Genomic DNA, 26,465 nt, shown 5'->3' with positions numbered 1-26,465 from the left:
GTGTGGGAGCGTGTGAACGATCAGACATGGAGTAAACTTCCATGACTCAGACACTTCCTGCTTTCTCAACTTATATTAAAAAGAAACATCTTAACTGTTTTGACTCGAAAATCGATTAGGAATTCCACACAGCGAGTACCATGAAATCACAGATGCACGGATGTGTGTGTGGAATTAACAAAGATAGTATCAGTGAAGAGGCCCAACCGCAACATTTCTCTATTGTTTTGCAGTGGGAAGCGAGTAACGGAGGACTAATGATGTAATGAAATGCTTAAATAAAGCCTATAAGCTGTCCAGACTGCGAGAAGCTTTTAATTTTGGATGCAGAGAGATACAGAATATTTTCCCAAAATAACAGCTGTGATTGTGTTCCAGTAATATTGTGAGGATGTAAAGCATGTTGATATGCAGCATGCACAAGTACGTGCAAAAGTCTGAAAATAAATGTAATTCTTAGATATTGATTTGTGTAAATTGTCTTGTGTTATTTTAAAGATTAGCATTATTATTATTTTTGTTGTTGTTTTGTTGCTTTTTTATTTATATTTTTTATATTAAATATTAAGTTTGCTTTTTCATTTTTTTTATTAGTGCTGTCAAGTGATTAATCGCATCCTAAATAAGTTTTTTTTTTAATAATGTGTGTGTACTATGAATATATAAGCACACACACAAAGTATATATTTACATTAATATATTTATATTACAGATAAATATATTTAATAAACATAACATTTTTCTTAAATATTAGCATGTATGCATGTGTATTTATATAGACATAATAAATATACACAGTACACACACATTATGTGAACAAAAACTTTTAGATGTTTTGGATGCAATTAATCACGATTAATAGTTTGACAGCACTTGTTTTTATTTACCACAAACTTAGTCATCTATTGTGTTAAGCTTATAAGTGTTGTTTTATCGGTTGTATAAAGTGTTGTTTTAATTGTGTTTAATTGTTTTTGGTTTAGTTTTTTTAGATCAGCAAGTTTTTTTAGCCTATTTATATAATATAGGATTTATTTCTTTCATGTTTTTATGCAGGTTTAAAACGGTTGTTTTATTGGTGGCTATTGCTTAAGACAGAATGAGAGAAAAACAAAACAAAAAAACATTGTTTAATAACCGAAAACCTGTTGGCCGTTTTCTCGTAAACAATTCAAAAGGAACTAGTTATGTTAGGAAGCACACACCCTAAAACAGACCAGAGCACCACACAGGCCCAGAACATCCACTCTTCTCTATTGTTCTGTCAATTCTGTGCTTGCTATGCAAACTTTTGAAAAGCAGCTGCATACACATAAAAAAGTTGAGAAGTAATGTATAAGAGTTGCAACCGGTGTTAAATTGTGTGTGTGCCTGCAATGCCTAAAGAATTAAGTGAAAGGTAAGAAGAGAATGAATGACAGCATTGTGAAGCTCAGTGTTAACAGTAACAAAAAACTCCAGCTCTCTCAACCTCATCACCTTTCACAAATATGACATCATCATTCGCTTAAGCCTTAACACATCAAATGTGAAAAGGTCAAGAGCATTAAGCCTCGAGCAAGACAACAATATCAACACTGTTACTACACAACATACTAAGTGCTAAAAAATACTATGTCAACTGCATGAGAAAATATTCAATATATCAGTTATTATAAACAAATCACGCTCTGCAGAACTTAAAGCGGCAAGCTCAGATGCACAATGTTCTGCAAACTTAGAAGTTGTATGTTAATGCATACACCACAGCCTTCATCTGACGTTTTAATCTTTCATAAGGGGAGACATGTTTGAACCCGCAGACTGCCTATAAACCAGTGAAAGCAATCTGCTGCGATTCTTTTTCAAACATCCTCCTCATTATGTGCCACAGTTTGCACTCCAAAATCCTGCTAATCTCAGTGGAAAGATGACGTGAGCTGATCGACATTAATGGATCTGCAGATGCAGAAGAGCAGAGAGTTTAGGAGTGAAGCAGACTATTTTGTGTCCGTCCATCAGCTCTACCTCCCTGTGTCTCTGTGATGGCTTGATTAGCTGGAGTATAAAGCTTTTTAACTGACTTTCCAACTTCTTACTGTAGCAGGTGCAGTGTTTCCTTTGAGGTGATATACGGCAGGCTGCTGCGACCTACTGTGATTTCATTACGGATTTTGCTGGAAAATCTACTTAAAAAGAAATAATACTAGCTATCAATGCCAGTCTGATGTAATAGGAGGATGTGAACGTAATGGTGTATCTGTTGCTCCCCTCTACAATATTATTTGTCAATCATTTTAAGCAGATGGGACATGCTGTGAATTGTTTATATAATGTGTTGTACTCTGTAAAACATTATCTAATGCCCTGCAGTATAATGCATTCAAAACTCAACCACACCTAACCAAAACCTAATAAATGCCTGAAGCACAATTTCAAACGTTTGTGATACAAGTGTTATACACCCTCTCGTCCAACAGGGGGCAGTACAACTAAAAATTAAAATGACAGATCCATAATTAAGAGCTTCAACATTTAATGTCCCACACACCTATCCTTAAGAAACAAGGACATTTTTTTTTTATCAAAGGTACTATTCATTAACATTATAATAGGTCTAGTCCTTTGTATCCTATCCACACCCAGATCCTCAGGATGTGTACAATTTGTCCAAGCAGTCACAACTGCTTTTTATAAGACAGATGGTGATAACTGGCTAAGGAGTTGTTTTTAAGAGCAATGAATCAACATAAAAAAGGCAGATAACTGCATAAAAATGTAAACCGTAATAACCAAATCAAATCAAATCAAATCACTTTTATTGTCACATCACCACAGCACATGTGCCTTCGTGAGTGAAATTCTTGAGAGCGTGCTCCAGACAGTGCAGAAACAATTTACATATAGACATTACCATACATACGTACAGACTTATACAGATGACAATGTGTAATATACACATACATATACTCAGTACACACAGTGTACTATTAGACAGACATACAGTTACCGATACAACCATAATAACAATGGTTATTATTTACACATTAATAGATCCATCAACATCAGTATATAATGCAGATAAATAGTAATATTATTCATTTATTTAAAAATATGTACAAAAGGAAATTGCTAAAATTGCATCATATAAATCGTGTTTCAGTAGGTGACCACTAGATGGTGCAAAATTATGTAGGAAGAACACAAAGTGTGTTGCACAAATGAACTGTGCACAATAATAACGCAATAAAATCAACAGATTTTGCCAACAAAAAATGTAAAGGATAACATTAATTTCAACATAATAATAATTTACTAAGTTCCAAATTTGTTGTGATGCTTCTTATAGTATAGTATATTGGACCAGGATTGCTAATTTAAAGGTTGTAAATTCACATTCAGACAGGAGACATGTGAACCCCAGAATGTGTCAAATCAGCCCATGCTTTACACATTGCATCTATGAAATAATCACACCATAATTCAATATCTCTGCCTTTCCTGTAGTAAATGCATCTGTTAAATGACATGAAACCATTCATCTTTTCAGAACAACTTAGATGATTAACACACACAACACAGCATCCAACAGCACTGGCTCAATATCAAACAAGTTCTTTTTTAACTACCTACAGGATCTGATTGGACATGTCTGTGAAAGAAAAAAAAAAAAAAAAAAAAAAAAAAAAAGGGGAACATTTTTTTTTTAGGGGAAAAAATCTCCACAGTCATAATGCTATAAAATATGATTTGGCTCCATGGACAGAATGAGAAAATGAACTGAGAAACCTTAACCATAAGCATATCACCCTGGACGTAATACTTTTCTGACAGAAATCACTTTCTGTTTACAATGAGCCAATATTTTTTTAATCTTTCATCAAACCAATGTTATTTGATCAATTTGGACTTTGCGTTTTGCTCTAGTTAGACATCACCCATCATTATACCTTCATCCTTTATGAGAGAAAAAAACACAATGACAAAAGTAAAGGTATAATAACAGCACATTTTGACAGATAAATTGATATCACAATAGAAATATGACATCTGATAATACTCGACACTACACCTGGATACCTGTAATTGACTAATTTCCTCTCTCCATTATGACTCACATTCTCTCGTTTAGTCACACCCTCTGACTTTCCTAAAAGTATTTTAATACACTTTTTTTATTTTGCAGTCTCCCTTCAAGTCTGTTTGCTGAACTTGCTATCAAGCTTCTTCATCTGTATTGAGCACATGCTATTTCTAATTTTGCAACATCGACATTGTTGAACTGAACTGAATCATCATTGAACTGACTCGAGTTGAATAACGACACTACTGTCGTCAGTAGAGCTCCTTATCACTGAATTGAACTTGTTCCATAATGAATGGACTTTACTTATTGAACTGAACCAACAGCTCCACAACTGGAGCTGAATAATGGCACTATTGCTTTATAGCAGAATTTGTATTTGCCTTATTTTTGAAGTTTGCATAATTTATTCTGTTACTTTCCAGTTTAATAATGTGAGCTGCTTTGAAACACTCTCTCTTGTATAGAGGTGACTTGACTTTGAATCAATTGTGTTCCCTAGAATCAATACAACTACTGTCCCCAGAGCTGAAATAAGCTCATAGTTGCTGGAGCTCCTTAGAGGGGCCTTGAGGAAGTTAATGAAGGACAGGTAAGAGCTGTTGACTCAGACACTGGAGCATGTGAATTCATATGGGGAAAATTATGAAACCACAGCAGTAATGGCATCAGAGATAAAGGGCCTGTGCACTGTTTCGCTGTGTGCAGTAGTTATTTGAGAGGGGAAGTCGTGGCCTAATGGTTAGAGAATTGGACTCGTAATCCAACGGTTGCGGGTTCGAGTCTCAGGCCGGCAGGGATTGTAGGTGGGGGAGTGAATGTCCAGCGCTCTCTACACCCTCAATACCACGACTGAGGTGCCCTTGAGCAAGGCACCGAACCCCCAACTGCTCCCCGGGCGCCGCAGCATAAATAGCTGCCCACTGCTCCAGGTGTGTGTTCACGGTGTATGTGTGTGTTCACTGCTGTGCTGTGCACGTTGGATGGGTTAAATGCAGAGCACGAATTCCGAGTATGGGTCACCATACTTGGCAGTATGTCACTTCACTTCACTTATTTGTAGTGGTGTATTTCTCAAAAAAAAAAAATGTATTTCTCTATCCTCCCTTGTTATTCGTTTGCTATGATATTTACAATAGTTGGAGATTATCAGCAGTGTTCTTCAGCTAAGTAGCTCATTTATCTCATCTAATCAAAGATGTATGCACGGGTTAAAGTAAACTATGATATTCTTAGTTATAACATTTTAATATAAGATTAAATGTGTCATTTAATGAAGGCTGATAACCTTCCTGCTTTAGTAGGTGACACACCTCTGGTTGGTATAGGCCAAGCCCATATGCATATCTAAGAAACCAGTTAGTTCATTTCAGTGGATTTTTTCCACAGAACAGCAGACAAAGAAATCATATTTCCTCTAAGGTGTTGGCTCAGACTTTTTACCTTTTGTCTACTACTACTGTGACCTGGCCCAGCACAGTCCCTGTTCAGCTAAAGCATAATTATGTTTTTTGGCAAAAAGAACGAGCATCCATCAAAATCAGATATTGTTTTGTGAACAATTTATCACAGAAGGGGAAAAAAATCGGAAATCACTAATTTTTAGAAATCACCCTGAATTTCAGGCAGGCAGGCCTCATGTCACGAAAGATAGTTTATAAAAGTTTAGGGTCAGTATTTTTTTTTTTAAAGAAATTAATACTTTTATTCAGCAAGGAATTAAAATAAAATAGATAAAACATGACAGTTAAGACATCATTAAAGAATCCTATTTTTTATATTTTATAAACATTTTTTTTATACCTAAAATAGGTTTTCTTTAAAAATATAAATAATACATAAATATATATTTTTATTTATATATTATATATGATTTATATATGTGACCCTGGACCACAAAACCAGTCTTAAGTAGCACAGGTATATAGCCAAAAATACATTGTATAGGTCCAAATTATCGATTTACGCCAAAAATCATGATGATATTAAGTAAAGATCATGTTCCATGAAGATATTTAGTAAATTTCCTACCGTAAATATATCAAAACTTAATTTTTGATCAGTAATATGCATTGCTAAGATCTTAATTTGGACAACTTTAAAGGCGATTTTCTGAATATTTTGATTTGTTTGCACCCTCAGATTCTAGATTTTCAAATAGTTGCATCTCAGGCAAATATTGTCCCATCCTAACAAACCATACATCAATGGAAAGCTCATTTAGCTTTCAGCTTTCAGATGATATATAAATCTCATTTTTTTTTTTTAAATGACCCTTATGACTGGTTTTGTGGTAACATTAAATATTTGAATGGAGCTATATTAGTTACCTGTCAAATATTATAGAAGGTAATACATTTTGTTAAGTCATAAATGAAGATGATGGATTGCTTTAGTTCAGACGTGAGAAATGTTAGGCTACTGTCACAGTTGATTAATTTTCACAAATAAAGACTCCCCATTCTGAAAATCGACCGAAAACGGTGAAAAACGCATCGTTTATGAATGTATGTCAAAGGTCACCGCAGTCTGGGATGACGACAGCTCGGGAGGATGCACCAGATCTGCGGCATTAGGACCTTGCGCTGCGCTCCTCATCCTCAGAAGAGAGGAGGGCGTATGCCGGCACGGGCTCAGAGTCAAATAGGCTGACGTTCGAGAACATCTCAACGAGTGTGCTGGGGCTGGCAAGAGCGATGCGAGGGCAAGGCTGGAGCTGAGCCTGCGAGACATAGCTAGGAAATCCGTCAAACTGAGTTCATTTAGTCGCCAAAGACAGCCTGACGTTCTACTGTAAGCGTTTAAAGGACGAGAGACCATGTCGGTGCTGGCTTTGCAAGAATACGAATTCGAGAGGCAATTCAATGAAGATGAAGCCATTCGATGGATGCAGGAGAACTGGTACAGTAGCTCTGATGCATGACAAATAAGCTGGACCATAATAATCACAGCTATGATGCCTACAAAGCCGTTCATCAGATAGCGTGTAGGCTACACTTGTTTTCCACTGACTGACTAACGTTAGCATATGAACCATGCATTAAGCCGAATGTTTAAAAACCGTCTTGAAAGTCACTGGCAGGTACCATTTCCCCCCTCGAGACTCAACAATATTGCTTCAGCATTGCGTTCTTTTTAATAACACAAATGATCTACGTGTGATGAGCGATGCTATATTTGAAGCATCGCTGCACTCTAATCAGATTCAAAGCACATTCAAGGTGATGCTCTGCTTAATGTCCCTCGTGACATTTGGCACCTTCATCCTCCAGGATGCCGCACGGATTTATATCTTACGTAAACCTTTATTTGAAAAACACGATTTTTTCGTAAACGAAACTGAATGCGTGTTTCAAAGCGATGCTTATCCAGACTTAAATAGCGCATGCCCAAAGTAGCAATGTCCGATTCGGGAAAGATTCATTCTTTTAGAGTCGGATCTTTCTACTAAATCGGTTGAACCGATTCACAAAACTGGTTTAAAAAGCTTTGCTCACGAATCGGACTGAATTGGAGATTCTGGAGTCTACACACAAACAGATTCATTCTCATCTGAACATGTCTGATTTGTTTCAGATACGAACTTGTTTGGCTAATGGGACAACAAGCAGAAATGTTACATTGTCAACATGTGTTGCAGACTTGATTTTAGGAAAGTTACAATCACAAAATAGCATTAATCTAGCATAAACACTCTTATTAGTAAAACTAAATTAAACACGTAATACAGAAATATAGTATAAACACGGCTACGGTTTTATTGAAACGTTAGGTTAGAGTACGGTGAGCTACACCGGTTTGTCAGGGACCACGTGGTGACAATCACGCCATGACGTAAAAGATTCGTTTGGAATCGTTTTTTAACGAATCGTTCAAAAGAACCGATTCGCGGAAATGAGTCGAACTTCCCCATCACTAGCTCAAATCTTAGCCTAGCCCACAATCTCTTTAGCAAAATGTGAACACCATAAAAATCATATGGGATCAGACATATGCATTGCAAGCAACGCGTTATTACAGTCGCTGCATAGACCGTGTATGGTCTTTATAAAATCTTTTTATCTATAGCCTACATAGGTGCATGTGCTCTGTAGTTAATGGTTTGTGTACATTTGGCACGTTTGCCTGTTTGGAAACTGTGTCGCTTGTTTAAAGTATCTGACACATGGTAACACCAACACGATTACTCGCTATGGATCAATTTTGTAATTATGTAGCGCGTTTGGAGGCGGAGAAGTGAGGCTGCTGTAGAATTCATAGCAACTAACCAATGGGACGCGGCTGTTGATGTCTGCTGACACACATTTGACCAATCACGTTTTCGCGTCACTGTGCCGACTTCTCGCGGTTGCTTGCATCACATCTATCATCTTGTGTGACCTCCTGTGTGGACAAACACCTACTGTCTTGAATGTACCGTATATTTGAGTTTTAATAATTATTCTGTTTTGCTGATTAGGCTATTTCAGCATGTCTGTTTCTGATTGAACGTCTTGTGCTGTTTAACTGTTCAAAACACTGAAATGCAGATTTAAAGGCATAGTTAACCCAAACACTACAATTCTTTATTAGTCATTATTTACACTCAGATAATTTTTCATACACTTTCCAACACTTATTACCTTCCATGGAAGACCAAAAAGGATTGCAGGCAAACTGACAAACTCAGTCACCATTCACTTTCATTGCATGTGATAATGAATGGTAACTGTGATTACCAATATGAGAGTATAGTAAATGATGACACATTTTCCATTTTTGAGTGAACTATCACTAAGACAAAAAAAAAGAAAAAAAGAATGGAGACACATTTATAGACATGCACCTGACACTTAACCCATTAAATCATGCAACATAAGTCATTAATATCAATTCAGCACGGGCTTGTAACCAAACCTTCCTTCAGGAATGTAGTTAACTTGCAACCATCACGTTTCATAACACTTCCTTGTAATCACATTACTTTATGTGTAAGACAATGGCCCTCTCTGTTATCTAGTTTTTTTGTTGTTGTTTTTTTAACATTCCACCTTTCAATTTTATTAATCTCGTAGCTACAACCGTTCTTTTTTTCTAAACAAGTTTAATGTTTTTGTCTTTATTTGCACTTCCTACCTAAGTATGTACTGTAATTACCCAATATACAAACCCGATTCCAAAAAAGTTGGGACACTGTACAAATTGTGAATAAAAACAGAATGCAATGATGTGGAAGTTTCAAATTTCAATATTTTATTCAGAATACAACATAGATGACATATCAAATGTTTAAACTGATAAAATGTATCATTTTAAGGGAAAAATAAGTTTATTTTAAATTTCATGGCATCAACATCTCAAAAAAGTTGGGACAAGGCCATGTTTACCACTGTATGGCATCCCCTCTTCTTTTTATAACAGTCTGCAAACGTCTGGGGACTGAGGAGACAAGTTGCTCAAGTTTAGGAATAGGAATGTTGTCCCATTCTTGTCTAATACAGGCTTCTAGTTGCTCAACTGTCTTGGGTCTTCTTTGTCGCATCTTCCTCTTTATGATGCGCCAAATGTTTTCTATGGGTGAAAGATCTGGACTGCAGGCTGGCCATTTCAGTACCCAGATCCTCCTTCTACGCAGCCATGATGTTGTAATTGAGGCAGTATGTGGTCTGGCATTGTCATGTTGGAAAATGCAAGGTCTTCCCTGAAAGAGACAACGTCTGGATGGGAGCATATGTTGTTCTAGAACTTGGATATACCTTTCAGCATTGATGGTGCCTTTCCAGATGTGTAAGCTGCCCATGCCACACGCACTCATGCAACCCCATACCATCAGAGATGCAGGCTTCTGAACGGAGCGCTGATAACAACTTGGGTTGTCCTTGTCCTCTTTAGTCCGGATGACATGGCGTCCCAGTTTTCCAAAAAGAACTTCAAATTTTGATTCGTCTGACCACAGAACAGTTTTCCACTTTGCCACAGTCCATTTTAAATAAGCCTTGGCCCAGAGAAAACGCATGCGCTTCTGGATCATGTTTAGATATGGCTTCTTTTTTGACCTATAGAGTTTTAGCCGGCAACGGCGAATGGCACGGTGGATTGTGTTCACCGACAATGTTTTCTGGAAGTATTCCTGAGCCCATGTTGTGATTTCCATTACAGGAGCATTCCTGTATGTGATGCAGTGCCGTCTAAGGGCCCGAAGATCACGGGCATCCAGTATGGTTTTCCGGCCTTGACCCTTACGCACAGAGATTGTTCCAGATTCTCTGAATCTTTGGATGATATTATGCACTGTAGATGATGATAACTTCAAACTCTTTGCAATTTTTCTCTGAGAAACTCCTTTCTGATATTGCTCCACTATTTTTCGCCGCAGCATTGGGGGAATTTGTTATCCTCTTGCCATCTTGACTTCTGAGAGACACTGCCACTCTGAGAGGCTTTTTTTATACCCAATCATGTTGCCAATTGACCTAATAAGTCGCAAATTGGTCCTCCAGCTGTTCCTTATATGAACATTTAACTTTTCCGGCCCCTTATTGCTACCTGTCCCAACTTTTTTGGAATGTGTAGCTCTCATGAAATCCAAAATGAGCCAATATTTGGCATTACATTTCAAAACGTCTCACTTTCAACATTTGATATGTTATCTATATTCTATTGTGAATAAAATACAAGTTTATGAGATTTGTAAATTATTGCAGTCCTTTTTTATTCGTAATTTGTACAGCGTCCCAACTTTTTTGGAATCGGGTTTGTACAAAATGCATGCCCTTCTTTTGTAATATAATTTCACATGCTGTATTTCTATAGCATGTTGTAGTAGCTCCATTAAAAACCTGTTAAACAAAGCTAAATTTGAGTGTGGATATTAAAATCTAAGATTTCTAACAGCCAAAATCTTTGCCAGTGGTCATTCAGCTGAGTGAGGGGATGAACAAAGGGGTTAAATACCAATTAGCTGTACTGTTACTCAGCAGTTTTAAGACTATATATCAGCTTGGTAATTCAAGGCTAATGCATAGATACAGAGACTAAACATTTGCTTGAAAAGCATTTTTCAGAACCCCTCCCCTGTTCTGATTTAAAAAGCAATTGCAAGGCTCGTGTCTCTGCTTTAATAATCCAATGTTCTGCTCTGTGATGAATGACTGCAACACCACAAGATCCTTTCGTACATCCTCCTAATGATCAGGGAAACAGAATGTCAGCTTTGATAAACAGATCTGAATTATTTATGCTTGGCAAGCACAGGTGTTTCAACAGACCATAGAGTTTCCTGAACGACTGTGAAGAAAATATATTGTATATGAATAAATAAGAGTAAGTATATGAGTACATGAATAGACTGCTGCAATACAAAGTTAGCTATAATTATCACCTGATCGTTCAAAGCACCCTGTGTTTTCATAGGTAACAGAAGCTTTTAAAATTTGACAGATATAAAAGTACTTAACACTGCAGAGAACCTATTTTAAAGGAATTGGCCTCGTGAAAATATGTAGCAATTTTGTTCTGTGTTTTTAAAAATCTCACTTCAACATGTACATGCATGCTGCATTTCAACGGCTGTGCCGGTGCTCATTTATTCAACATGTGTAGCAATAAACATACATTTTACAGGCCATGTACTTGTTGTGTAAAACATGACAGGACTAAAATTAGTTCATTAATATTTGACAGTGCTGAGTCATACCTGCCAGACAGACGGCCATATTGGCATCTGTTCTTGCCAAATAAATAAGTACATTTATACAAAAATATACATTTTCATGTATTATCTGTTTAAATAAAATATATTTTTTATGAAGTTATTATAAATTAATAGGTTTTAATGGTTATATAGAATACAGAGCTGAAACTTGTATTATATATATATATATATATATATATATATATATTTTTTTTTTTTTTTTTTATGTGGGTTGCTAATATTTGTTTTTTGATTGGCAAAACAATTCTCAGTGAAGATCAATAAGACAGAGCTGCCATGGCTTATGCAATGTGCCACGTTTCGTGTTGTTCTGGTTTGACCAGAGAGAATTAGCCTAAGGTTGTGAAGATAGCCACAGGTCATCTCTAATCTGGGTGTATTTTTATCCTCTATCCTCACTATACTACACTGCCCAAAAGTTGATTTAATGAGCTCTCATTGTAAGAGTCCGTCTCTCAAAATAAAGACAAGCAGACAGGAGGCACAAAAATACTGGATAAATAAAAGTGGACTGATTTCCACACAGGCTGCCAGGCTTACATAATAGAGACACATAGTAGAGTTTCCTGGCACCACAAACCGTTGTCCCTACAATAAATGTTACTTAATACAATGAATGCAGACAGTCACTTTACTACACCACGCCACTGGCTTGAGACATTCTATTTATAAATAAGATATGCTTTTCCGGCATCCTTCAACTGACACGTCTAAAAGGTCTTTGACAAAACTTAAAGCCTTTGCCACCCACCATAACTAGGGGCACTTGACAAAAAAAGTATTTCCAAATTTGACCTCTGAAAGAGCAGTCACCTTGTTTCTATTTTCAATGTGAGTAGCCCAAAATAAGAGATTGTATTTGATGTTTGGAGAGGGTGGTAGAGAAAAACAAATACCTCTGGCTAAAGCCCTTTCCACCATGTCACAAATTATAACATCAGCCATCGGTTTGTTTAGCCTTAGCTATGTTATCGCACTCCGATCTTAAACACAGCAGCAATCAGTAGTGCTAGCCAGAAACTGTTTAGCTAGAAAAATAATTATTTAAATATACATTATATATTTTTCATCTAAAAGTAGTAATTCAGCCCTAAATGTTAAAAAATAAATAAATGGTGAAAATATACTCCTCTTGAGGCCATCCGAGATGTAGATGAGATTGTTTTTCATCAAACAGATTTGGAGAAATTTAGCATGACACTTGCTCACCATTGGATCCTGTGCAGTGAATGGGTGCCGTCAGAATGAGAGTCCAAACAGCTGATAAAAACATCACAATAATCCACATGAATCCAGTCCATCAGTTAACATCTTTTGAAGTTTAAAGCTGTATGTAAGAAACAATCTTCATGGTTTTTATTTATTATCAAATTTATTACAAACACGCAGCTTCTCACTTCACAAGCCATTAATTGATGGACTGGAGTTGTCCATCAATTAATTGTTTTTATCAGCTGTTTGGACTCTCATTCTGACGGCACCCATTCACTGCAGAGGATCCATTGGGGAGCAAGTGGTGTAATGCTAAATTCTGTTTTGATGAAGAAACGAACTCGTTTAGATATTTTACTCACAAGGCTGAGTAAATTCTCAGCATATTTTAATTTATGGCAGAACTATTCCTTTAACATTGAATTGAAAAAAAGGGATTGTGTTTGCATTTCCATATGTAGGGTTTTGCACTGACAGAAACCCTTTTCTGTGCTTGTGCAGTTAATTCTATCATGCTGCACTTTTCCAACATTGTGCTGCATTCGGTTAAAAATCACTGAATCTAGCAGAACAGATTCTGCTACCATCATTAGTCTAAAACTGCTATTAGGCTGCAAAATCCGTTTATTTTGTGGCTCTAAATGACTTGTGAAGCACTTCCAGCCTAAACAGCTTGGGCCAGGTGTTAGCCCTTGCAGGTAGCTTCACCATCAATCTTTGTCCAGTACAGGGTTGATGCTCTCAGCTGGAAAAAAAATGAGAGCATAGACAAAAACGCAGATGAAGAAGTCAAGGACTTGATGGTCTTGCAATACATAGACCTACTTATTGAGAGATGATGACGCAGGACCTGAATCTGTTAGGTTTATATAAAATATTTGTTGCCGTCTTCTGGATCATTTTTGTTGCATTATACGAAAGCTCCAGTAGCTCTGCTTTATTGACATGTCTCCAGATAAGGCGCTAAGCGGTGCTGTTTTGTCATTCACTGGCAGTTTCTTCACTTCTTTGCTGCATCTAGGGCTGGTCAATATATTGAATATGGGAAATATATATATTAGTAAAAATATTTCACATTATTCCTGTAGCCTTGGTCAATAAAAAAAAAAAAAACATCTTGCAGATAAACTTTTGAATTGTAGTGTTGGTCAGTATTGCTGCTTATTTTTGCTTATAGGTGCACAAACCATATAAATGAAAATGAGGTATTCTTCAGTAGTTTATTATGTCAAAGCTTTTAAATGGCTGTTTGGTCAAAATGATGGTCCCTCTGACTGAAAAAAACAACAAAAAAAACACCTGTAAATCAAGAGGTATACTGAATAAAAAATAAAAATAAAACATACCCCTAGTAGCATCAAACGTTTGGGTCTGGCACGATACATAATGACATACAAACACAGAAGTTGGATTACCATTAGCTGCATCTTGCTGCCAGCTGTTTTCAAGTACAAGCTTCCTGCTAGCTGGCATTGTGAAGAAAATGTGTCTGCTAAAAATCTGTTAGCGTGAGCAATCACACCCTGATTTGTAACCAGAAACAAGAGTTCAGTCATCCAATAACACTGATAAATTGGTCTAATAAAATATGTGAATACTGTTGCAGCCTCCCTTTGTACACAAAGAACAAAGCAATGACGAGTCAAGGTTGGAGGGGGGGCTGTATGCACAGAATGGGCTCACTGTTCTGAGCAGAGTGAGGTCAGTGTTTCTCACATCCAGTAGGCAGAAAAATAAAAATGATGCTCAGTGTGCTTTCACAATCTATACCCTACTCTTCTTCACACAAAGCCTATAGAGGTCATGTGTAGCAAAAAATGACCCAAACAAATTGCTATATATATATATATATATATATGAATTTTTGCATGCAGTAGAACTGAGACTTTACCCATGTGTAAATAAGGTAATTAAAACCCAGAAGAACCTCTGGGGATCCTCGTTCGCCGATTTGACTGTAGTTCTTGAAAAGAGAACACGCATCATCCTGGAAATGATACTGGCAGGGAGAGACGTGCCCCAGTTTTGGCTCAGAATGCCAGCTGGATGCTGGACTGGCAAATCTCCCATCTGGTTGACCTCTTCCATTAACTGAAAAAAAATTGCTGTCATTATTAAAGTTTGTGTTTTAATAAGGATGTGTGAAACACTTCAATTCATTTTATTTAAAGGCCTGATTTTGGCCAAACTTTGACAGCATCAATTGGGTTTTATTACATATAGACTATGCAATGAATCATTTGTTTTATTTGATAATGTTTACTTGATTCTGGTGTTTTAATTTAGTGCCTAAAAACAATTGTGATTTTGTTTTTGCTTGTTAATTTATTACTACATGCCATTGTTTTAGTTTAATTTGTGAACATGGTATCAAAATGAGTTGAACCATGAAATCTCTCTCATGTTGGTATTGGCTACTGAAATGTTGACATTGTGACAATGTTAGGTTTAAACAACTAAATACTATACCCTTGAGCATAATTTTGTCGTAATGTAAATAATGTGTTTAATAGACATACTTTATGCAGAGATTTCCTAGTTTTCTTTAGATTCTGATTACCTCAAATAAAAATAAATTAAAAAAAAGACAGATTAGGCCTTAAGGAAACAAATTTATCACAAATTAGATTTAGAGGGATCAGAATGCCCTCAAAATTGAATTAGACTGCACGGTGGATATTTCCAGATAAATGCAGTACAGTGCTGCCAGATATTATGAGATCCTAAAAGCATCACAAGCTGTCAAAATAAGCTCAATAAGCTGTTTGTGATGAAAAGCTCCAACAACAGTTTATTTCATTTTGGAAACAGATAAGTGATAAATATAGGATTTAAGAAACAATGGCATATTTATGTAACGTTTTATGCATTTGGAAAAAGTTGCTAAACCAAATGGATTACATTCTGAGGTGTATATAACTCAAAATCTTTACGCATCCTATTTGTTTTTTTGCAGAGTACACACTCTAAACCAGTATGCAAATTTGTAAGACTGGAACTTAGAGATGGAAAAAGCTCTGGCTTTGCTGATGCTTTTCTAACAGCTACATAACTGCAGTATAATCTAGTCAGAATAGTCGCTGGAGCAGTTTGTAGGTGGTTGTTTCACCATATGCAAAGTCTGCAAATTTGACTATGTTATATGTGAGATGCATGCTTCCATTCAAAACATGGCATAATTCAGGAAGATCAAAATGCTGTGCTTGTTTCTCTCTGTTAGAATATAATATTGATTTAAAAAAAGACATTTATACTGTTAACAAATATTTGTATTTCAAATAAATGCTCTTTTGAACTTTCTATTCATCAAAGAATCTTGAAAAATATATTAGTGTTTCCACAAAACATATTAATATTAATGTTGAAAAAAATAAATGTTTCTTGAGCAGCAGATCTGCATATTACAGAATGATTTCTTCAGCATGATGCGACACTGATGACTCGAGCAATGGCTAAAATATTTTTAAGTAGTGAAAATATTTAACAATATTACTGTTTTAACTGTATTTATGATCAAGTAAATACATCCTCGGTGAGCGTAAGACAATAAAGACATCAAAACAAAACATTTAAAAAAAAGGGTAATTAGGTAACACTTTATTTTAAGGTGTCCTTGTTACACATATTACATGTACTAACAATTAATTATGCAGAATTACATGCAACTAACCCTAAGCCATAGAGTAAGTACATGTAGTTAATTAATATTACTCAGTACTTAAATATATAATTACACTGTAACAAGAACACCTTAAAATAAAATGTAACCAAATCTTATAGAGAGAGGGAGAATAAAATTATATGCTAAATACCCACTTATATACAGCATTTGGGTTTCACAGTTTGTTCTGATATTTAAAAAATATATATAAAAAAAAATACTAACTTGGAATATGCTTCAAATTTAAACCTCAATCGTTTATATAAAATTGTAAATTCACCAAAATGGCTAAAAATATGCTGTGAGCAGATGGTCCCGATAAAGGCTGAAGTGAAATTCTTTGAACTTTACTCATTTTGTGTCATCTCATTCCTTACAGGAAGAAGTCCTTCCTCTTCTCTGCTCTCTACGCTGCCTGCATACTTGGTGGGAGGCATGTAATGAAACAAAGGGAGAAGTTTGAATTGAGGAAACCTTTAGTACTATGGTCTTTAACACTTGCAGCCTTCAGGTAAATATGTCTATAGGTAACTGGGTCATAGATCATGCATGCAAATGTTCAAGGGTGTATCTATGGGTGTTACATACATCTATGCATTTGCCTACAGCACCTGTTAATGCTAAAACATATTTGCTTACTTAACATATTGCAGTGCTATGAGTGATGGAAATTAAAATGTAACATGCAAATTATTAATATGTAAAGTAATAACCCACGTAGGAGATAGGCCTATTTCTGAAGCTTTTACGGCACATTAAATCAGATGTCAATGCAATGGCAGTGCAAGATAAAAGCAGTTTGCTAACAGATTATAGTTTAAAATACTTAAATCAGTCAGAATGAAAAGACACTTCACATTTCTGTGATGTGCACTTTGTGTAGTGAATACTGTGCATTTATAAATTGTTTCATGTTTTAGCAGATTAATGGTGTGCATTATAGCCAGAAAAACAAGCCACTTCCTCGTTCCATGTTACGTCATAAAGACCTGCATATATGGTACATAAGAGGCCTGCATATATAATTTCATATTGAGCTTGCGCCTTAACATGTCATCTAACTTAATATAACATATCTCCCTCTTCTGTGTGTGGAGATCAGCACGATAGTGACTGTAGAAAGGTGGTGAGACAGACTACATCGCACTTCCAGGTTTATCACATGATCCGGCCTTTGGCAGCCACTATAAGAAACCTAAAACTGGAACCTGAGTGCCAAGTAACTGCCCAGCCACACAATGTTAAGTGTCAATAAATAAGCACACCCAATAAAAATAAAGCATCGTTGGCCTTAGTAGTAATGCTATGAGTCCTAACAGTTAAATAAAGCATATACCATTTTGGATCTGATTTAAAGTGTCTCTTTTGTTTTGTTGCACATCCTTCTTCAGTATATTTGGTGCCATCAGAACTGGAGGCTACATGATGAACATCTTGATGACCAAAGGCCTAAAGCAATCAGTGTGCGATCAGAGTTTCTACAACGGACCAGTCAGCAAGTTCTGGGCCTATGCTTTTGTCCTCAGCAAGGCACCTGAACTAGGTGAGATTGTCTATATGTCCTATTTTATTTCAGTTTCATAGGTTAAGATTTAAGCTATTTTATATATTTGTTTGGAAGTAGAAATGCACAATAAATTGGTGTCGTACCACTTAATATTATTTCTAACAAAATTTTCTTATTTGTCAGTTTTGAATATTTAATTTAGCAGATTTTTCCACTTGAGAGTTCATCGTTAAAAACAAAAATAATTTCATAATACTGCTACACGATGAACTAAATGAAAGCAATTATTTACAAAATGAACATACATTTTTCATACTGCACATAACATTGATGCCTATTTTCCCTTGCAGAATTTAAAATGATTACTTTCATTATATTGTGATGGATTTTTAGTTCATTAAGACAAAAGAGTTTTTTTTAAATCTGCCACAAAAATAATTCTTGCTTTATAATTTAAGAATTTTAATACCAGTTCTAATTTTAATACCAGTAAAAAGGTATAAATCTCGATACCCTAAAAAGTAAAAAAACAAAAACAAAGTACCATCAACCTGAAAACATGAAACTGCATCACATCACAGGCACAGTGTTATATACAGTATATATAAAATTAATGTCATGCTTTTTTTTTTTACTCCCGCCAAGCATACTTAAAGTTGAGCACTCCTAGTCATACTGTGCATTCATAATATACATGCAGATACAAATTCACACCTACTATTTGTATAAAAGAATGGCATATCTTTAAATGAATGTGTATTAATATCTATATAAAGCAAAACAGGACCAAAATATTTATAGTGTTATAATACAACTTTTTCAGTTCTAATTCTCTATTCTTACACTGTGGGACCCGAAAAAAAATCTATGTATATATGACCACAGCAAAGTATAACAGTTCCCAAATCCTCAACTCTATTTAAAACAACTGTAATCCTTTAACACAGAAAAAATTAAGTTCTGTTAAATACATTCTGCCTCTTCTGTGTAGCTTGCTCCAGTGACAAAGCACTACTGAGAAGCCTAGTGTTCATCTGCATGAACATAATTGGTTGTGAAAGCGTAACAGAATTTGTTAGCATGAACCTTGCAGCATAACCCCAAGTCTAGAAATCGAGGATAGTGGATCTATTTTCAGCCTGCCTGGGCCTATTGTGTTTGCCATGTCCTGCCGGATAGTGGGCTACCAGGCTTATTGTAGAGACAAAAAGACGGCACTGAGACAATGTGAGGAGCATTAACATCCCTCCTAGGCACGCATAATGAGTCATGATGTTTTGGTCACTGATGTACAGCAGGAGACATACTAACATATATAGACTTTTGACTTGCAGCACTTGCCCTCTGATATTAATTTATGGACAATTTAAAGTGAACAAGTTAACAAAAACAGCAACAACAAAAACAAAAAAACTCCCCCGAATTTTAAATAATATTTTTTTAAATAATATTTTTATTACTTTAACTTAGCAAGGATGCATTAAATGTCACATTAAAGACTTTTATAATGTTTTATAATGTTTTAGTATTTGTTGACTTCATTCAGTAATTGTGTTTCCATCATAGGTTTTCTCATCTAATACAATAAAATAAATAAATGATCGGTCTTAATAAAGTGCATACATTTTTATGCACATCAAGATTTAATGCTCATCGTGCTGTTTCTATCCAGCATTTTGTAACGCTATATCCAACACAACATCATTAGCTGGGCTAGTGGAGCTTCACTAACAGTTGTTTACTTACAACATCTTTAATGACTTAAATTGTAGCTTAAAAACCATGTCTACACTGTTTGACCTTGTTGCATTTAGCCAAATAAAACTTGTTTTGTCTGCCGAATGCATTGGTCAACCTTGTCCTGATTAGATATTCAAATATTCAAGGTCTAGAACATGCAAGTTTAGCTGAATACCTTAATCTTTACTCACTAAATCAATAACACAATACCGTCGCCATTTTCAAAACCTAAAAGAAAAACAAGATAGCATGTCAAGACAGCCATAGCAACCAGTGTTTATTCACCAAACAATTATGAAATATTTTACTCTCTCTATTCTCTTCCTAAATCTCTCTCACAATCAGTCTCTTGTTCTTATCCTTCCAGGAGACACACTATTCATCGTCTTGCGGAAGCAAAAGCTGATTTTCCTGCACTGGTATCATCACATCACAGTTCTGCTCTATTCCTGGTACTCCTACAAGGACATGGTGGCTGGCGGGGGCTGGTTCATGACCATGAACTATCTGGTGCACGCCGTCATGTATTCTTACTACGCTCTACGGGCCGCCGGCTTCAAAATCTCTCGCAAGTTCGCCATGTTCATCACCCTGACGCAGATCACCCAGATGGTGATGGGCTGCGTGGTCAACTACCTGGTGTATTCGTGGATGCAGCAAGGCCAAGAGTGCCCGTCCCATGTGCAGAACATTGTGTGGTCGTCCCTCATGTACCTCAGCTACTTTGTGCTCTTCTGCCAGTTCTTCTTCGAAGCCTACATCACAAAGACCAAATCCAGTGCTGCCAAGAAAAGCCAATAAATCAAGAAAATTATTTTTTAAAATTAATCTAGGTGAGGTGGGGAAAAACTAAATGGACCAATGATTGGTAGTGGATGGATGTGTCTTTACAGTTAGGGCTTATGAACTTGCAGAAGAAAGAAGCAAAGACCATGAGGGGCTACTATCAAAGCTTGTGCATACTGTACTACTAACGTATAGAGATAAACCTCCCTGCCACTAGGGAAGCTCTATTGAGCTGTACTGAGAAATCATTACGATTATATCAGTTGAACAAAAAAAAAAAAAAAAAAAAAAAAAAAAAAAAAAAGTGTCTTTATGTAATGTTTGTGTGCCCAATACAATTCTCTGTATTTAAAAAAAAAAAAAAAAAAGTGTATAGATAAAAAAAAAGGGATGCAAAATAAATTAAAACAGAAGTCGTCAAATGGACTGGGACATTTTGAAAAAGGAACTTATATGGATCAAATTAATATTTGTGTGGTTATGTCTAAACATTAAATGTTACTGTTGCATTTTTATTTTTATTGATTAGATTGTGTACGGTAGTTTTGTACGAAAGCCATGTCAATGGAAGACTGGTTAATGTTGGGCTAAAAATACCACAGTATGTCCTGTGTTCAGCGTCGCAGCACCAAAATTCTCTCAGGTCTTAGAGTTTTCCATTTGATGTTCATATCATTTTAGAAAAAAAACAGAAAACAAAACAAAAAGGTAAAATAGTCAAGGTAGTCAAATAGGCCTGAAATGTTAATGCCATTGGATTACTCATACACACAAGCAACCACACAAGTAAATAAAAGACCAATGAAGGCTATTTTGAGAGGACACTGGGGCCAAATGATCATCAGAACACCTGAGGCCCTTGTGGAGTATGAATCATCGGACCTCTCTGAATCTGCATTTGTTCTGACCTCTGAAAGGCCTGGTCTTCTTCTCATGGCTTAAGGTCATCATCACCATCCATTCCAAAGACAGATGGCATAGAGAGTCTAGCCCTGCCTAAAGGACCATGAAGTCAAGCATACTTAAACAGTCTATATCACTGTAACAAATCTGAATAATCTCTGTCACTGAATGGTGTCCATTGTGCTCTTGTGCATTTGCACTGTATACATGTAAAGCATCTATAGATGATTTTAACAAAGAGCCAAGAGTGCTGAAATAATCACGTGTCTGTGTTTTTTCATTCGATTTCTCCTCGTTTACCCTGGTAGGACTGTGTGAGAGATCCTTCCTGGTACATATTTTGCTCTCAACGCTGCAGGAAGGAGATCTGAACTGTCACTCTTGCTGTGAACAGGCTCAGCAACATGCCAGATGGGAGCACTCCTGCCTCAGCCACAATGACATAAGACATAAGTTCAGACTGCCCTGCTTTCTAAACCCATACTAAGCATGTTATGCATGCCTACTGGGGTGGAGCGGTAAAAGAGTGACAGAAATTATGCCAACAGACATTTTAAACCATATGGCAATAGACAGTCTGTTGAAAGTACTATGAAATAGCTCTGATCAGAGGTCACAGGCCAGCTGAAATTTGACATATATATACACATCACATAATGCCATATTTGATTGGAAATCTTTGGATGATGTAACTACAGCAGATAAAGTGCAATGAAATACTGCCTGTTAGCACTGGATAATATGGATCAAAGTTTGTAGGCATTAGATTTGAAGTCAGTTTGTTGAGTGTTTCCAGTACTTAATCTCTAAAAGCTAGTAACTCCAAACAGACCACAAAACCTTATTAGCATTACATTGTAGACAGCTATTATACGAAGACATTCTTTCATTGTGTTGAGTAACTCCAGATGTCCATGAAATTCCTACCAGCAGGGCAGAGACAGTTCTAATGACTCCAAAACAGAAATTTATGGGAGCATCTTTTAGACATACTAACACAACATACAGTACATTTGATAAAAGTACATGTTAATACCTTGATTATTTTTTTATATAATTGCTTTTTGGCATAACTATTGCATCATTCTTAGACATTGATTCTCAACTAGGTGACTCACTAAAGGGCCTCGGCAAACATACAGGAATACTACTTAAAATGCTTAAAAAACACAAAGATGTATAACATTAAATATAATGTTGCATATGTTTACATATCAGAGGCACATATTCGCTTATAAGCTTACAGACTTTGTCGTCTCAGACAAAGCCTGTAGTCAAACATGTTTGGCATTTTAAATGAACAAAACAAAATACCTGACAAAAATAGCGACCAATAAATCAAAAGCATCCACCTTATACAATTCACAGCTACAGTGTGCAAAAAAAGTCCCAAGTAACCATTTTAGTAACACATACACAATAAGGATATTCTGATCAACTAAGTGTGCTTAAAACAGTGTGCATTAGTGCAGAGGTAGTTAGATTTGGAAATCATTTCAACATACTGAATGAAATGGATTTCGTAAATCATTGCTGGCACATATTTTGAATGTTCAAGTATGTTCCACGTGAGTGAGCTTTACAGCTTTACTTTCCTTATTGCTTCTGAAACAAGAAAAACTGGTGAAAAAGTACAACATGTAATGAATGTTCAGCTCTTCAGGACTGTTTACATTCATTTAACCCATCACTGGATACAGAAGGCATAACAAAATTACTTAAGTACAAGAAAGAAAATCCAAGATGAGAAACATACACGATTAGAGATAGATAGATAGATAGATAGATAGATAGATAGATAGATAGATAGATAGATAGATAGATAGATAGATAGATAGATAGATAGATAGATAGATAGATAGATAGATAGATAGATAGATAGATAGATAGATAGATAGAACAATTATTGGTACCCCTAGAAATTATGAGTAAAATATTTCTGAAGTATATTCCCATTCATATTTACAATTTTGAGCACTCCAGGGGGATTATGAACATGAAATTATCCAACCATGGCTTCCTGTTTCACATAAATATAAAAAGGAGGGAAACCAAAATCCAAATTCCCTTAATCATCCATCACAATGAGAAAAACCAAAGAATATATTTCTGATGTGCAGCAAAAGATAATTGAGCTTCACAAATTAGTGAAGTGGCTTTACAAAAAGAGTGAGAATTCCCATTTCCACCATCAGGGCAATAATTAAGAATTTCTGATCAACAGAAAATGTTATGAATCTGCCTGGAAGAGGACATGGGTCTATATCATCCTAATGCACGGTGAGGAGGAGAATTTGAGTGGCCAAAGACTCTTCAAGGCCCACAGCTGGAGAATTGTAGAGAAAGGTTGAGTTTCGGGGGCAGAAACCCTTTTTAAAAAATTGTCAAACAGCCCCTACATCACCACATGGTGTTCAGGAGGGTTTCAAGAAAAATTCTCCTCACTCATCCAAAAACAAACTCCAGCATATTCAGTTATCAGACACGACTGGAACTTCAAATGGGACTGGCTTCTATGGTCAGATGAAACAAAAAAAAAAAAAGCTTTTTAGCAGCAAACACTCAAGATGGGTTTGGTGCACATAGGGATTAAAAAAAAAAAAAAAAAAAAGTACCCCATGTGTACAATGAAATATACTGCTGTATTTTTAATGTTGTGGGCCTATATTTCTGCTGGAGGTCCTGGACATCTTGTTTAGTTACATGGCATCATGGATTCTATCAAATACCAAAAAAAAAAAAAAAAAAAAAAATCAACAAGTGACTGACTGTTAGAAATCTTATAATGGGCCATGTTTGGATCTTCCAACCGGACAATAATCCAAACACAAACCTCAAAAACAATACAAATATGGGTCACTGGGCACAAAACCAAGCTTCTGCTGGCCATTCCAGTCCTCTGACCTGAACCCTGTAGAAAATGAGTGAGGTGAACTGAAGAGAAGCACCACCATCATGGAGGTGGGAATCTAAAAGTGATTGTGGATGAAGGAATGGTCTCTGATCTCTTGTCAGGTGTTATCTAACCTCATTAGGCATTATAGGAGAAAATTTAGAGCTGTTAAACTGGCAAATGGAGGTTTCAAAAAGTATTGAATAAAAGGGTGCCGTTAATTGTGGCCAATGTGTATTAGAGAAAAACATATTTCATAATGATATTTCCCCCCATTTTAAATGCTTATTCTCCAATGAAAGGTTAGATTTTTGTGATTCTTTTTCAAATAAAAGATCAAAAGGATTAACAATGCAGATTTATTTTCACAGCCTTCTTTGATCATATTTACCAAGGGTGCCAATAATTCTGACCACAACTGTATATTTTTATATGCAATACTTAACCTCATCTACTTAATATATAATACTTCTCTAGATAATAATGTTCTCTAAAGTCTAGATCTAGTGTCATTTTCAACTGAGATATTTCACTTGTGACATCCAGAATATCTGTTTCATTCTCATCTTTGCATTACGGTCACGTGTATGGCAATAAAGTTGATTTGACTCACTCACTGCCCTATGGAGAATGCCACAAAAAGCCTTAGGTCAGATGTGCCATGCTCTGTCTAGCTCACAAAATATCAGTTATCATTTTGAAAGGTCAAAGACTCCACAGACTGTGTAGTATGTCAGTCAGGACTGGTAGAGGTTTAAAATCGTATTGTTTCCAGACATGTGTGCATAATTATTAATAAGCAACTGCAATTACAGAAAATACAAAATCTGCAAAGTTGAAACTGCTTGCATATAAATACAAACAAATGACTAGCTAATTTCATATAACTACTTTAAAAAAGGGCATACACTATGTAAGTTCAGAATGCAATACTAGCCAACTACTTACTAAATAGTGCACTTAATACTGCCTACTACTTATTGAAAATAGTAAGGGAAACAGCAAACTATTAAAAAAATAAAAAATAGCAGTATAATACATTGTCACACAACCATCATGTTTAATTTAGTAAGTGACATCCATTCAGAAATTTTGTAAATATGGAACATTTTGATTTTGCATTCAAGGAGCCTGATCAAATATGAAAATAAATAAATAAATAAAATAAAAAAATCCTCCTTAATATTGTCAAATGATACAGAAGGTCATATTAAGGACACTGCATTATGGGATTGCACTTTTGTTTTTGGCAAACGTAGCATACAGTGCACAACATACAAAATATATACAACAAAAACAACAACAGTAAGAATAATAACTATGATCAAGAAAAAAAGTCCCTATATGTTTGTCCCAATAAATCGCCATTTCCAAGAGATGCAATAACTCAAATACAGATGTACAAAATTCAAGAACGTTCCTCTTAATTGACTTGTATAGCATAAACGCAAACCGTTTCATAACCTCATATTCATACTTACTTCATACAATGCTAAATGACCTAAATTTTTCAAATCTAATATATATATATATATATATATTTTAAAAAAGGACCAACCACAACGCAACACAAAAACAAATCATCATCATCATCATCATCATTAATATTATTATTATAAAGAAGAAACTGCACATGCAACAACCTGCCAGCTAACAGCAACTTTAAACAATCTCAGTCACAAAAAGTTGTACATATCATTATCAAAATCAAGCCTAACTGCATTGTGAGTCGCTTCATTGAAAACGTGGGAGGAAATTATAAGAGCACAAAACAAACACGTGTTTCATGGCCTACCTGTTCCACATGTTTCTCGATGCTCAAAGGAATGTTAACACCTGCAAACTCTAACTCACGCCACCTCTTGATCAATGCTGTATGACATCGCTCCCTGCTGGACAGGTGATACTCATGCAAACTCCCTCTAATTAAGAGCTACTACAGATTCTTTTGAAAACATTTTTCATTGCTGTGCTTTATTGGTGAATATTGGCCTAATGGTCGTGGAT

The 26,465-nt window shown here is 35.8% G+C and overlaps 1 protein-coding gene across 1 annotated transcript; it reads left to right on the top strand.

Moving 5' to 3' along the window:
- Window positions 1–6,665: 6,665 nt before the first annotated feature.
- LOC306883786 (very long chain fatty acid elongase 6-like) lies at window positions 6,666–21,818 on the top strand. Its single transcript, XM_079439271.1, has 4 exons — window positions 6,666–6,964; window positions 17,009–17,140; window positions 18,021–18,172; window positions 20,244–21,818. Exons 1-4 carry the CDS (start codon window positions 6,882–6,884, stop codon window positions 20,675–20,677), a joined length of 801 nt encoding a protein of 266 aa, XP_079295397.1. The 5' UTR covers window positions 6,666–6,881; the 3' UTR covers window positions 20,678–21,818.
- The last annotated feature ends 4,647 nt before the right edge of the window (window positions 21,819–26,465 follow it).

This window comes from Barbus barbus (assembly GCF_936440315.1).
Source record: "Barbus barbus genome assembly, chromosome: 17".
In the NCBI taxonomy this organism is placed as follows: Eukaryota; Metazoa; Chordata; class Actinopteri; order Cypriniformes; family Cyprinidae; genus Barbus; species Barbus barbus.
The sequence above is the reverse complement of the archived record's forward strand: the minus strand, read 5'-3'. Positions and strand labels throughout refer to the sequence as shown.